We start from the raw sequence: 15240 nt of genomic DNA, 5'->3' as shown, positions 1-15240 counted from the left end.
CAGAAAAAACCCTTAGAAATACCTATATAAAGACCTGTCAAATGTCCACAACCTGAAAGAATGGAAAGGAAGGTGGTCCCTTTGTAAGAACAAGTTAGTTACTGTATTTTTCCACAGGACTATTTTAGTAGTAGATGTTTGCAGAGCAGCAGTGTGCTTGTCTGTCCACATCTGTTGTGAATATTATGTCAGTGCAGCAGCGGCTTCCATGCTGTAGTCTTACAGAAACTTATGATATCTGATCATCAGTAGATGCTATGGTGTTCCTGGCAATGGGAGTACTGTTGCAAGCTCCTACAAGTGTGACAGATGTGTGCAGGTATCTGAAAATGAAATGATGTCTAATTCTCTGAGCAGTGTATGCATTCCGTCATCTTCTTGTAAGGCAGTACTAGAGGCGTTTGTAAAAGAACCGACTGGCCTGGGGTAGTTAGTTCTGTTATTGTCTCAGCATGAGGCACTGGTAACTGGTAACTGGTGGAGCATCTTCACCTCTGGAAGGGGACAGTGGAAATTGCCAGAAATGCACTGATTGTGCATATGTCCAAATGGAATACATTTAAAATGGTGTACAGAATACCTTGAGGATTTGCTGTAATAGTGGAAATACAGTCACTCTCTTATTTTTCATGAGTTCTAAACATGAGTAGTGTGGTTTTTGTAGTACGTATCTGCCCTTTCAAGCTGAAGTGATTAAGAGTGTGTTGTATTCACTACAAGGAAGAATCGTACTCCTGAACTCAAAATAACATGACCTTTTGCTAATGTTGTTTTTTTACCCATTATAAGCATATAGTGTAATCAGAGTGTCTTTTGAGAGTGTCTCATCTCTTTTTTTGTCACAATTTAAAAGCATGACTGCAGGAACTGTTGATTTCTGCTTGTGCTATTGTGTTTGTAGATACTGAGCTTGAGTTCAATCTCATGCTGGGGTTGTTCCATTTAAATCAACTGAGTGTCAGCCTGGCACAGCTGAGATTAAATTCTACCTCAGTACTATGCATCTAAACAAGTAAAAACAACGAAGCTGTCTAAAAATAACATAAATATTGTGGAATTATCTACTAACTTTGGGTAAGTCTGAATTTCAAAAGAGCCGATGAATTAGACTAGAGCAGTTTTGAGAGAGATTTTTATTTTTCTACTTTTTAGGAAATGTGCACTGTTGAAGAACCCAATGAAGAGTTCACATCTAGACATAGCTTAGAATGGAAGTTCCTATTCTTGGATCACAGGTGCAATTCCTTCTATGTATAGCAGCAACAGTAGCTGAATCACAGTGGTGGCTGTAATATTTAGAGTTCGCTAATCAAGATTAACTACTCATAACTTGTGTTTGGTTTAATTTTTAATCTTTTTCAGAGCATATGCTATAAACAAGAAAACATATAATGAAATCATTTTGTTTGGGGTTTTCTGTGTGAAAATGAAATGACATTAATTTTTGCATTAATTAGGGCACCTCCGATAATAGGTTATCTTCCATTTGAAGTTTTGGGAACATCAGGATATGATTATTACCATGTGGATGATCTAGATAATCTGGCAAAATGTCACGAGCATTGTGAGTATGACTTAAGTTGCTAAAACGAGAAAATTTGCTTTGTAAATGTTTGTTTAAAGTTTGTCGAGTTGTGCAACTATTGCAGTGAAACTCTGTAATACATTTGAGTGACGTGTCTTTACTCCCATGCATTTGACATTATTGCACTTCTGATCTTTGTCTTTTCTCTTTTGATACAGACCTACAAAACAGATATAAATTTATCTTAGAGTTTTCATTGTGGTAAATTGGAGTGCACAGCATTATATTACTTCTCCAATTCTTTTAACAGCATTTAAAAGGCTCCATGATGTGTATTAAATGTAGTAATTGTTTCAACATGTAATAAAACGAACTGTTCAGCTATGTTTTTCATTCTAAAGCTGTACATTTTTCGCAATATGTAGAAAACCCACAAAAATGGAAGTTTGTATTCTGCATATCTGTGAAAAATGCAATGTAGGTTCATTGGAAACCGTGGAAAGCCATGGTTTTAAACCTATTCTTAGTCATTGCCATAATACTGGATTTAGACATGGTTTGGGGCCATATGAAGCTGGGAAATAATGGTTATTTTGTAAGTGCAGTATTTACAGGCCGGAAAAACAGTAAACTTTATTCCTCACTTTTATAGTAATGCAATATGGGAAAGGGAAGTCATGTTACTACAGATTCCTTACAAAGGGACAACAGTGGATTTGGCTGCAAACACATTACTATATCACGTATCACCAGTGGAATTCCAGGCCAGAGTTTATTGTCTGTACGCACACTGTTGTAAGGTAGGTTATTGTTTATAAATCTATATTAGAGAAATTGTAATGGCATGAGAGCTGTATTGCTGGTCTTTTGGGAGGTAGAGAAATCGTAGCAGTCTGAAGAATCACTGGAAAACTTCCTGAGATACTTTGTGTGCAAAGGAGCTCTGAGGGCTTTGTTTTTTGAAGTATGTGCTTTTAAAGCATCCAGTAATGCAGTAGTCATATTTTGGTTTGTTCTTCTAGTTATGCAGAAGTTAGAGCAGAAAGACGACGAGAGCTTGGTATTGAGGAGTCTCTTCCAGAGATAACAGCAGATAAAGTGAGTGTCTTATGTAATTTTGTTTTACCTCTTCTTTCTTTCCCACTTAAAGTAATATGTAAGCAAATACACAGAAATACAACAGCAGCAACAGGACTTTATCTGTCCTGTTACAGATAAAGTAATTATTTTGATCTCTAAGTAAAATGACTGTGTAGCCTAGGAAGAGTGTTTGGTTAATGGTGTTCTGCCCTGAACGCTTAGCCTCCTCTTTTCAGGAGTTTATGTGCATGTAGTTACAACATGGCAACACCCCTAAGTCCTTGTTAAGATCTGATTCCTGTGGAGATGGATTCATAAACAAATATTCTTCCTTACTGGAAGCACCCATAATCTGAAAACTGAAGGTCAGTGCAGAATGGTGGCTTAAAAGAATTCACAGGAGGAAAGCTGGAGCTGTACTATTTTGTGACTGTCTCACTTCTTAGGAGTATATGAAATACATTTTGAATTAATGTCCTTGGAAGCTCAGTGAGTGTTAGGTAAGCCAGCTTGTCCAGATGCTCTGTCGTTTTCCCCTGGCAGTTCAGAAATGTTTCCCCTTGGCAGTTCAGCAAGTTTCATCTGACAGAGCTCCTTCTAGTGGAGTTAATTCGTACTTTCTTCAAAGAATAAGCAGCTCACTGATTACACCAGTGTTCAAAGTGAATTGAGTTGCTAGAGAAGGAGGTCAGCTCAGCAGTCAGTCTGTGGCCTATGTCTGCATGCATTTTGGTTTCTAGGCTTCTGTGGATTATATGGATTCTTTTCCAAGCATAAAAGCTACAAATGGAAACTGAGCTAACAGGTACCAAACAGACCACTACTACTGCACAGTCACCTGTGTAAGAGGGTTGATATTAGGCACAGCATAGTTCTAGATATTTGCTAACAGAAGTGGACATTGTGTGCTGAATCAGATAAAATAATTGTTTATGTATGTCTTTTTAGAGCCAGGACTCTGGATCTGACAATCACATAAACACAGTGAGTCTCAAAGAAGCGCTGGAAAGGTTTGATACCAGCCCCACACCTTCTGCTTCCTCCAGGAGTTCAAGAAAATCTTCGCACACTGCAGTATCAGATCATTCATGTAAGCACCAACTGTTGAAAATGCAATTGCCATCCTAGTGAAGGTTTTCTCTACTTTACTTACTTTAATTAAATGCATAACTAGCAGTTAGTATCACTTTGTGAAAAGTGTGCAGATGAAAACGTCCTTTTTAGTGGTTCAGAAATCCACTGAGAACTCTGATTTTTAGAATTTGTGTAGTGACTTCTGCTCCTGGAAGTACAATAGCAGACTTTAGAGCACCCTATTTAAGTCCATCAGATTGTGTTATTGTTGGATAGCCAGGGTAAAAGTAGAATCCAGGCCTTAATTTTCTTTCTATTAATGAAAAACATGCTGTGATTTGAATATTGCATTGCAGAATTGAGATTACTATTAACATGTCTCTTTCTGTTGTAACTCTGAACATTGTCAGCAACACCAACTAAAATGACAGTGGATACTAGCACTCCTCCAAGGCAAAACTTACCTGGTCATGAAAAGACTGCACAAAGAAGATCATCTCTGAGTAGCCAGGTAACTCTTCAGAGAAAAATTTTAAACTTAATCAATGGAATTTGATGTTATTTAAAAGGTATTATTAAATAACCTTAACTTTTTTCTTCTGAAAACACATAATTTAAACTGTAATAGTTTCACGTGTAATACATGAATATCAGAATTGTATCAATATGCATCTTTGATACTATATTCTAAGGGAATACAATAAGCATATAAGTATCTCTGGCATTAGTGTTTGTGAGATTGTGTATGAATCTTTGCTTTCACTTGCACGTAACTTCTTTCTACAATTCTGCATTTTTAATATACATATGTATATAAGCAATTATATAAGTGCCAACATAATGCTGTGCTCGTTGCTATAGGAATTTATGACTTTAAAAGTATCAGTGAATACTTTCATATAGTTTCTGAAATCTTGGTAACGTGGGAAAATGTCATACTTCATGCATTTAGTACTCATGTTGCACCTAAACTAATACGTTCATTTCAAAAATAGAATGGCTATAAAATATATATATTTAAAAATTATTACTTTAAGAATAAATCAAAGCTGTCAACTTCCAAACTTGTTGAAAGAGTTTTCCCATGGTACAAGGAAGACTTTTAAAACAGTTGTAGTTGCAGTTTCTGTGTTTCCTCGTTTATCCCTGCTGCATCTGTATATTTTTAGCAGAGAAAAAATTGTATACCTATATATATAATAATTGGCTTTCATGTCCGTTCTCTAAGATTTAAGGTTAGATCTTTCAGGAAACATTTACTTGTTTTTTTCATATGTTCATGTGATGTTATTTTGGAATTGACACTTTCTGTAAAGAAATACTTCATGTCAAGTAGGAAGTTCATTCCAGTTATGGAACAATTTTTTCAATCCTAGTCTTTAAGCTCCCAGTCTCTTGGACAACCAGTAGCACAGCCAACAGTATCTCAGCCTGCAACTGTACAGCTCCAGTCTGGCATGTCCCAGGTATGGATGAAGTTAGTTTATTGCTTATTATTTTTCAAACAGTCTTACTGTCCTGCAGAAACTGGCTGCTCATGGCTTGGACAGGTGTACTCTTCACTGGGTAAAAAACTGGCTGGGTGCCTGGACCCAAAGAGTTGTGGGGAATGAAGTTAAATCCAGTGGGCAGCTCATCACAAGTGGCACTGCCCAGAGCTCATTAGTGGGGCCAGCTCTGTTTAATACCGTTATCAGTGATCTGTATGAGGGGGTCAAGTGCACCCTCAGTAAGTTTGCAGACAACACCAAGCTGGGCCAGACAGTTGATCTGCTAGAGGGGAGGAAGGTGCTACAGAAGATTATAAGTATCAGAAGGTTACACTGACTTGTGGCCCATAGCAGATGTCTAGGGAAAAATAGAAGTGGCAAACATAGCTTCCCTGTGTGCTCAGCCTCCAATAGTTTGTGACTGAGCGTATTCCCAAGATATTTGCATGTTTTAGCTGTGGGTGGATTTTTTGGTAAACTGGTACAATTCTAGTTTTTAACCTGAGAGAGCTTTAACATCTGCAGTACTGTGTAAATTACTGAGGCTTTTTGTAGTCTTAATGATTTGGATACCAGTTAACTTCTTCTGCTGTGTATTTATACTTTTTAGTTCACCAATTCCGATGCATCGATAAACTAAATATGAATAATAAATGAAATACGAGGTCTGTGACATTTTCATGCTAATGAATTTGTAATTTGATTATGGTACTAGCAGTTTAAAAAGCAGTGCTTCATTTCTTTGCTGCTGTGGAGGAGTGTATTTACTGCTTGTAAATGTAATTATTTCTGCTCAGCTTTTCATTTATTTGTTTCACTACAGCCTGTGTTTCAGTTTTCAGCTCAGTTAGGAGCTATGCAACATCTAAAGGACCAGCTAGAGCAAAGAACACGCATGATAGAAGCAAATATTCATCGGCAGCAGGAAGAGTTGCGCAAGATCCAAGAGCAGCTTCAAATTGTCCATGGTCAAGGACTCCAGGTGAGTTAGTGTAACTCTTACAGGTTTGATCTGTAGAGAAATTAGGCATCTAAAATTGGGTGCTTAATTCCACAAACTGATCCTCCCTGTCCCCATCAGCTGCATCTAGACCTAATGTCCCTAAAATCCACAGCATCTAAGCTACTGTTTTCTGGGGTACTAACATTTTGGTTCAGGTATTGGCATTTTGGTTCTGAGTGTGTCTGGAAGTGCCTCAGTTTATCGTTTCAGTATTGAGATGCTCAAGCCTAGCTTATGCCTAAACCTCAATGTAAAAGGATACTTCTTGAAAAGATTTGCAGCAATTAGAATATTAATGCAAAATGTGCAAGATGAGTATTTATTTCCTCTTTTAGCTCGAGAGTGTCAAATTCATACCTTTTGTTTCTTAAAGTGTCCCAGCTGTCAGGCTGTGGTCCTCCTGCAGACCCTCCTGGTGAAGTGGTTCTACTTTGTATGGTATACCAACATAGTTACTCAGACAGAAAGACAGGGAATGTACAGGATGTATTACTCAGTCTAGGGGATGACTACCTGATTTCTGTATTTTTACCAGTATATTTTCTCTTCTAATTTTGAATTTTTTCATTCTCCTTTCAGCAGCTCTCTTTGGAAGAAAAGAATGATCCTACAGGGTTTCTGTAGTTAAAAGCAAACAAACAAAAACCCAAAAACCCCAACCAACAACAACAAAAAATACCCCCCCCCCCCAAAAGCTGAAGCACCCCTTAAGGAAATATCTGAATATTTTCATCATGGATGGTGAATGAAAAGTAAAAAAAAAAAAGATACTTTCTGGAAGTATTGAGCATGTTGCTTAAATTCTGTTGACGAGTAGGAGTTTCTGGCATCTGCCATTTTCAGTGTTTTATCATGTCTGGCATAAGCCTGTCAGTAGTAGTCTGCCTATAGATGCCTCAAAAGGACAGATTCACAGCCCTCTTCCCATGCACTGAAGAGGGACCTTATTCAGAACTGCAGAAACTAGGAAAAACATCTTAAGTGCTGCACATCCATGCTGCTTTATTACCCTGTTTTCTTGTAGTCTTGGCCTAACTTTTTGTAAAGACTGAACTATTTTTGTGCTGAATTCAGATTATTACAACTGTGCGAGAAAGTTCAGGTGGAGATTCTCTCCTACAAAGAGAAATGTGATTTCAAATATGTTTTGTCTTTAGACAGTTGTAGACTACATTACAATTTAGTCTCTAAATAATGCAGTTTCTTTAAGAACAAATGTTAGACCTTATTGTTTAGGGCTCTAGAAATCGGGATTCAGATTCTTACCAGTTATAGTAGAATCTCTGAATAGTGACCCTATATGGTACATGGGTCTTGATCTTGGTGGTTGCAGTGCTGTTTCAACACTTCTAATTTGTTATCAGATCACAGATCACAGAATCACGGGGTTGTTAGGGTTGGATGGGACCTCTGGAGATCACCTAGTCCAACCCAAATGAAACTAAAGATGAAACTGAATTATTAATCACTGTTCTCTTACAGTGATTTTAAATAATGAAATTTAGTTTCTCTAAAACACCTTAAACAATTAACAGATTTGGTTTAAAAGCTAACTTGTATATTGTTTTCTTTAAGATGTTCTTGCAGCAGTCAGCTTCTGGACTCAACTTTGGTTCTGTGCAGCTTGCTTCTGGAAATTCTTCAAATGTTCCACAGCTTGCACCAATAAACATGCAAGGTCAAGTTGTTCAGACTAATCAGACTCAAAGTGGGATGAACTCTGGCCATATAAGTACTTCGCACATGATACAGCAACAGCCTTTGCAGAGTCCTGCAACACAGGTAAAATTCTCATTCTTGATATTGTTGGATAAAATACATGCTGAAAAACACCTGAAGCACAACAGTTGTTTCCCTGACATTCTCCTCCCTTTTTTTTTTTTGTAACAAGGTCCTTTGAGTTGTATTAATTTCACATTCCTGGTTTTCAGTTGAAATGCATTCATGTTCTTGATAATGCAATTTCAGATCTTGTTTTTATCTAAGACTTAGGCATGTAAATAAATCATAAGTAGCTTTTTTGAAAGATCAGTATCAGGCAAACTTTTAGCTTACCTTCTTTTGAATGTCTATTGATTTCCTGTTGATAGACCATATAACATTGATAACAAGGTGAGGTTAAAACCTGGTGTCCAGACAGCAAATAACTAGAAAAGCATAGGAACAGGATGAGCATATATTGGTGCTTCTACAGTTTGCTTTTCTACTCTTGAACAATTTCGGTCAGATGCCGGAGGTGTGTGACATCTGTAATGTGATGGCCTTTTTCTTCTGTAAGTTTATTCAGTTTCTTTCAATTCCATGTAAACTTTTGAAATCCACAATACCTGATAGTGAGTTCTACAGGTTTACTTTCTGTGATACGTGATTATGTTTGTTTCTCAAATTTGCCGCCCAGTTCATACACTCAGAAACACACTGAGCAGCAATTCACTTTTCATCTTCTCAGTCGTGCGTGATGTGGAAGTCCTCTGTCACAGTTATCTCCATAGAAAGCCTTTTCTTCAACCTGATAGACTTGCTCATTTGTGTATGGAGGCTCCTTACACCTCCCATCTCTGTGGTCACCCTCTGTACTTTTACCAAATTCCATACTTTCTTTCAACATTTGTGAAGAGGCAGACTAGTGGAGGACAGTGTTACCATCCCAGCAGTAAGCTAGTTCCAGGTAAGAAATAGATTGATGTGATGTGCACTTTTTAGTCTGGTCTGGCATAGATACGCTAGAGGAGTGGAATATAGGATCTTGAACAAACAATATGCAAGTAGTGGAAAAAATATCAAACCCTGAACAGATGGAGAAGTTAATTTAGGAGATTTTCAGAGGTCTGGGGGCCAGTTGTGAAGTATGGGTAATGACAATGAGGAAGACAGCTGTAATACCTGGGTATTTTCAAATTACAATATCATATGTTTTCTTTTCAGCATAATCAACCAAATGTACTTACTGGACACAATCAGCAGTCTTCTCTTGCCAGCCAGTCACAGAACACCGTCTCAGCACCTTTGTATAACACTATGGTGATTTCTCAGCCAACGACAGGAAATGTGGTCCAGGTTCCTTCTAGCCTACCACAGAACAACAACCAGAATGCTGCTGCAGTAACCACTTTTACACAGGATAGACAAATCAGGTAAATCTTCAAGAGCAATAGTCAGATGACTTGCTATAATGAAGCATTAAAAAAATCATGTGACTTATTACATATATATGGATACACCTGTTAAACTAAGCTTTTCCCAAAATAGCATGTTTGCAGGCTTACCAAAGCCTGTGGTGTTAGAGCAGAGTATGAACCTGACAAAACTGCATTTCTTAAGGGCATGTGATGCTTGATATGGATTTTTTTGCTAAAGGGACTCCCTTTTTTCTCTTAACAGATTTTCTCAAGGTCAGCAACTTGTCACAAAACTTGTCACAGCCCCAGTGGCATGTGGAGCAGTAATGGTACCAAGTACTATGTTTATGGGACAGGTGGTGACAGCTTATCCCACTTTTGCTGCCCAACAGCAGCAGCCACAGACTTTGTCAATAATGCAACAACAACAACAGCAGCAGCAGCAAAGTCAGCAAGACCATCAGCAGCAGGTCACTACAGTTCAGCAACCAGCTCAGCCACAGCTGACCCAGCACACCCAGCAGTTCCTACAGGTAATGCAGCATTGTTCATAAAATTTTCCAAGTTCTGACATTTCCACTATTGCTAGTTTATCCTGGGGGTGCTTTATCTGAAAGCAGAGTGCTTAAAATAGTAACCTATGAACAAGCGTGATGCATGAGGTAAGTTTACTCGGTAGCCGTTCTCTAGAATCTTACTACTTACAGGAGAGGTAGTCTTCCTGCAATTGCACTTATTTGCCTTATTTTGTATCTTTGAATTGGTGTTCTTGCTTGAGCATGGGATGAAAAAACAGATGTTTCCCTTTAAAACTGCTTGCATTTTCTTTGCATTCACATATTAATGCAAGAAGGTACAAGAGATGATCTCATAATTGGTTGATCTGGAAAGCAGCATGTAGCCTAAAGCAAGACATATCCCATGACAAGAGGCATGAACATCTGTTGTGAAACATGAACAAGGGAGGCTGAGCAGCGAATAAGCAGAGAGTGAAGAAGAATCTTGGTTTAGTGGAGAAAGAAGAAAGATTGGATCAAAGGAGAAGGAAGGCAAAACCAAAGGAGTTTAGAGATAGGAAATCTTGAAAAGAACCAGAAGGCAGAAAGAATTGATGGGAAATCTGTTGCCATTTGTTCATTCCAGTTAATTGTCAGCACATAGATCACCCTTCAGGTGATGTTCGTGAGGAAGATGTAGTGGTAGCTAGAAAACCAGAGAGGAAGTGTCTCCAAGAGGACGTGGGTTAAAGGATCTTAATTTGGCCTCTGATGTTGCCTTCTCCAAAGATGAAATCCATATTAACTGTCACAATGTACTTTGCACACGTTCTTAGCACTCTTAAACTCCTCTGGGAATGTCAATTTTTTTTCTTTTATTCTTTAAGAGCATACATAATTAAAAATCCTGATTTTGCACATACTTTTACTATTTGCACTCTCCCATTTGCACTGAATTTGGGATTGTGTGCATAGGTGAGATATATGCAAATGCAGTAAGTAATTGGAGGTTTAATCTACATTCCTATGCACAAGGAATGGTTACAGTTCAGTTTAGAGCTGAGTAAAATTTTCTTTCACTGTATCATTGACAGAAAATACTGACTTGTTGAAAGTCTTTAATGGGAACGTACCAATTTCAGTCACCAGTTTTCAGCTGCAAGTTGACTCTCAACAGGATAGATGAAGGATACCTGGTGATTTGAATTTCAGCTCTCATTTACATAGTGGGTGATTCTTGAATTGAATCCAACCAGAGTGCAGATTTGAATGTGTTCTCTGACAAGTCAGATAAATACTTTAACACCAGTGCTGTTTAGCAGGTTGGTAGTGTCTGTATCTCTGTTTCTAAATTTAAAAGTTTGAACAATTTTGACCTAATTCTGTTGGAACAGAAGATTTGTGGAAGTTGAAGATCTCCTAAAGTTTGTTCCTGTTCTAGAATTTCTTTCTAAGTAAAAGTTACTAGTTTGTATTCAAAATACTGAAGTGCTAGAATTTGAAGTGAAGCAAATGCTCTTTAAGAAGGGAGAAAAGTGCTTTTCCTGCTTCTGCTCACTGGGCATTCTGACAGTCTGACTGTGTAGATGCCACCAGTTAATGTAGTTTAGCTTCTGTTGCAGAACGTCTTTCAGGATTGAGATACCCAAGTACATTTTAACCTATCCTTAGTTTATTTTCTTCTTTGATTCTAAGAAGGTTAATATTAAAACTAAGTATTTCCAGTAATAATAAATCTCCTTCAAAGATGCAGGTTCTCAGAATGTTCATTCTGGCTTGGGGGGGATAAATGTGATCTGTGCCAAGTAAGGTACTGTTTTTTTCATGTGATTGCAATGTCAGCCGCCTGCATTTGTTCAAATGAATTCCTTAAGCCCTGTTATGCTCTTGTGGTTTGAAATGGAGACAAGTTGCCATGTGTTCCTACCCATTATCATGGGAAATTATGAAGACCAGTTACAGCTGCTTTGATAATTGGTCAGATGTTCTAGTTAACTTTATTAGTATGAACTAATCTTTGCATTGTTTGCTCAGCATAAATGACCAGATCAGAAGTTTAGTTTGATTGAGCCCTTATGAAAACTTAGAAAGCAGCCAGGCCTGCAGTTTCTCAGTGAAGCAGGAAAAATAATTGTCTTCTCTTTCCATGTTCTAGACATCCAGGTTACTTCATGGAAATCAGTCAGCTCAGCTTATCCTTTCTGCTGCTTTCCCACTACAACAAAGCACTTTTACTCAGTCCCACCACCAGCAGCATCAGTCTCAGCAGCAGCCACTTTCTCGACACAGAACTGACAAGATGACTGATCCTTCCAAAGTGCAGCCACAATAACATGGGGCTCTGCTGCTTCTCGAAGCCAACTACCAGGAGGGGGCTGCTCCGCCAGCACTGGCACTGAGGCTACAGAGGTAGCAATACAAAGGCTTTCTAACACCACAGTGTTGAGATCAGCTTCTAACTTCTGGAATCTGTTAAGAAAAGCCACAAGATGATGATGGGGACATGGCCAACTTTGATAGTTGCCCCAGTTTCTTGTTCTAAAGGATTTGCTGCCATGTGTTGATTTGTCCAGGTGAAATCTCAAAATGTGACTGAAATGTGAGGGATGCTGAAAATATTGGGTTTTTTATCAATCCTGTACATTTTTAAAGTATTAAAATGGACTTGGAGCAATTGTTTGAATTAGCAGAAGAAAAAAAAACAAAAAAATGCCAGGAATAGAGTCCAAAAACCATCTAATTTTTTTCAGATGATTATAGGACAGTAAATATTTTGAAAATGTTGTGTGAAATCCAGTTCTCTGTTGTACAGATGCTGTAAAATATTGTGTATATGTCTGCATAAAAGGAGAAAGAGCAAAATATTTTATATGATGCATGAAAATGTAATCTGTTATTTGTAGGTTTGAATATGTTTCCCTAAATTCTCACACCATACTCAGACTGATGTTTTCCTCTGTTCTACCCTTTTGTTTACAACATGATGCATCATTATTTTCACCCTTAATGTGGGCACAAGTCTCTTGTTTGTGCTTTGTGATGTCAGGGTTTGTTTGGTGAGGTTTAGTGTGTTGGTTAGTCGTTCTCGAGGTTAAATTATTGATGAAGCTGTTTGAACTGGTGATCATGCATCAGGGTTCAGGACATTCAGATTCATGAATATCATCCATCATTTCATAATTGATTCATCGCTTTATTTGAAAAACAAATAGGAATTTGCACTGCTTTCTTGTGGATGGTTTGGAATTTTATTCCCCAGAGCTATCTTTTGATATAGTTCATAGTTGGAAATATTTATGTAAAAGGTTTAAAAAAAAGACAGTAATTTTCAAGAATGTTTCAGTTATAGGAGTAATTTGCACAAAAATATATTTACATTTAATAACCTTTTGGGCACTTTTTAACCACTTTCTCTGTGGTGAGAATTGTAACTTGTTAAAATATGTTGGAATCTTTTTATTCTCCTTCAAAAATTAGAACTGATTCAGGGTCATTTTAACAACAACAACAAAACCCATAGTGCCTTGATTTTAATTCAGGTGATAATGTGTAACATCTTGAATTACAATGTCTTGAATCTGTAACCATTTTCAATTTTGAAGTCTTAGTACATTGTCAATCAAACTTGTATATCTACTTCATAGATATTTCTGTATTGTGTTGATTTTACAGTGGTCTGAGTTGAGGCCATGATCATTTTGGACTGGTACTCCCCCTCATACACTAGCCAGGAACAGAGGAGTCTCTCAAATCTCAGACCTGGAAGGTAATACTCTTTAGAAGATTAAAAGACCTAAAAGTGCAGAACTCCTTTTGCAGGAGGTGGAATATTAAGCCGATTTTGTTGTTGTTGTTTTGGGGTGTTCTATTTTTATTCATCTTCATAGCATTTAAAGTGTGTTTTGGGGGAGAACATGATTGCATTCAGCACTACCAGGCTATTGATTTAAGAGATATCACTGAACTAAGACTTCAGAAGGCAACTTCACTCGATAAAGAAAATAAAAAGTTCCAACAGATATGATGTGCTATTTTAAGTAAATGTTCAGTAGGTTTTTATGGCACTAGTATGTGGAAAACAGAACTTCAGAGGAAAATGAATAAATGCTTATAGATTCTGATAATTAAAAACAGTAAAAGCAGTTAAAATTAGTACTAGGGAGGGAAAGCTGGATTAAGCTTGAATACTGAGGAGGAGTTGAATGAATGTAACCAAATAGTGATGGACTGTTTTGTACTATGAAACAGTTTGATTGTATTGCTGGATGAACCAAACCTGCAGGAAGGTGTTACCAGTTTAGCCAAGCATGTTGGTTGTGTTTTGAGGCCAGCCTTTGCCTCTGCATGTGTCCTGTCATTAGATCTTTGTTATTCCCCAGTTATAAAGCAAGCATTTGGCACCAAAAACCATGGAAGTGAATAAGGAAGGAGAGAGAAACGGTACCAAAGAGAATCAGATTGCTTTCTGCTCCAAGAAACCTCTTGCAACCTGGAGCAAGGAACAGATGCCAATACCAAACATAGCAAGGAACACTCCCCTTCTATAAAGGAATTTCTGACATTCTCTGGGTTGGAATACTTGTCAGAAACCTGTTTGTGTAGAGTTCAATGTGCAGAAATCCTGCCTGGCTCTTGTATCCCTACTATGCCATTTCACCTGTTTCTGAATGAAGACTACAGAGGTCTGTGCTATCAGTACTTTAGCGTAGTGGAAAATAGGTTAGATAAAAACATAACCAATTATAGCACTAGAAAAGAAAACTGGAAGAGCTTTAATAGTGCTGTTAAACTATTGAATGGGGGTTAAGTGGGTTTATTAAACTATTATACTGCAAATTACAGAAAACAGAGATCCCAGCCAGGTGGGTAATGGTGCAGCTTTTTATATAAAGCTTCATTTAAATTTCTCTTCCCCTTTTCCCCTTCCCAAATACTCTGGTGTGCTGCTATAGGTCTGTTGGTAAAAAGGCTAAACCAGGTGAGGGAGGAATTAGATGATGACAACAGCATGGCTGCTGAAACAGAACTATAGAAATGTATGCTTTGATGAAGAAGCTTTTTGTAACCTCAGAGAGAGGACATTCAGTTACAGAACTACCAGCTACTACAGAAAGGCTTAGAAGATGGAGAAATTCATAGAAACTGGAACACGTTTGAAAAGTTCCTGCCACAGATCAGGCAAACTTCTAATAAAGCAAGTATGTAGGACTTGGTCTGGATTCTTTGCAAGTATGCAGCTACTTTGTTTCACAGGTAGTGACTACAAAGTGTGTATCTGAAGTCTCTGCAGCTTCTCCTGTTGCTGAATCAATTGCCGAACTGTCCTTGATTTTTAATGGGAAGAGGACCAGGCTATCACCTCTTTCTTGATCAGCCTTTTGCTTCTGCCTGACTCATTTACCATTGTCATAGACTTATTTGCAACATCCTAATCAATAGCATGATAACGGAT

The 15240-nt window shown here is 37.8% G+C and overlaps 1 protein-coding gene across 1 annotated transcript in view; it reads left to right on the top strand.

Annotated features, from left to right (window-relative positions):
• CLOCK (clock circadian regulator) overlaps positions 1–13101 on the top strand; it is a 54886-nt gene extending 41785 nt beyond the window's left edge. The window contains exons 14-25 of the mRNA XM_005149077.3: positions 1153–1235; positions 1458–1564; positions 2178–2325; positions 2548–2623; positions 3554–3695; positions 4090–4190; positions 5056–5145; positions 5993–6151; positions 7748–7954; positions 9098–9306; positions 9554–9824; positions 11944–13101. Of these exons, the coding sequence (XP_005149134.1) occupies positions 1153–1235; positions 1458–1564; positions 2178–2325; positions 2548–2623; positions 3554–3695; positions 4090–4190; positions 5056–5145; positions 5993–6151; positions 7748–7954; positions 9098–9306; positions 9554–9824; positions 11944–12120 (1770 nt within the window). The 3' untranslated portion in view covers positions 12121–13101. The remainder of the gene's footprint in view (positions 1–1152; positions 1236–1457; positions 1565–2177; positions 2326–2547; positions 2624–3553; positions 3696–4089; positions 4191–5055; positions 5146–5992; positions 6152–7747; positions 7955–9097; positions 9307–9553; positions 9825–11943) is intronic.
• Positions 13102–15240: the final 2139 nt, after the last annotated feature.

This window comes from Melopsittacus undulatus, chromosome 7 (genome assembly GCF_012275295.1).
Source record: "Melopsittacus undulatus isolate bMelUnd1 chromosome 7, bMelUnd1.mat.Z, whole genome shotgun sequence".
Lineage (NCBI taxonomy): Eukaryota > Metazoa > Chordata > Aves > Psittaciformes > Psittaculidae > Melopsittacus > Melopsittacus undulatus.
The sequence above is the reverse complement of the archived record's forward strand: the minus strand, read 5'-3'. Positions and strand labels throughout refer to the sequence as shown.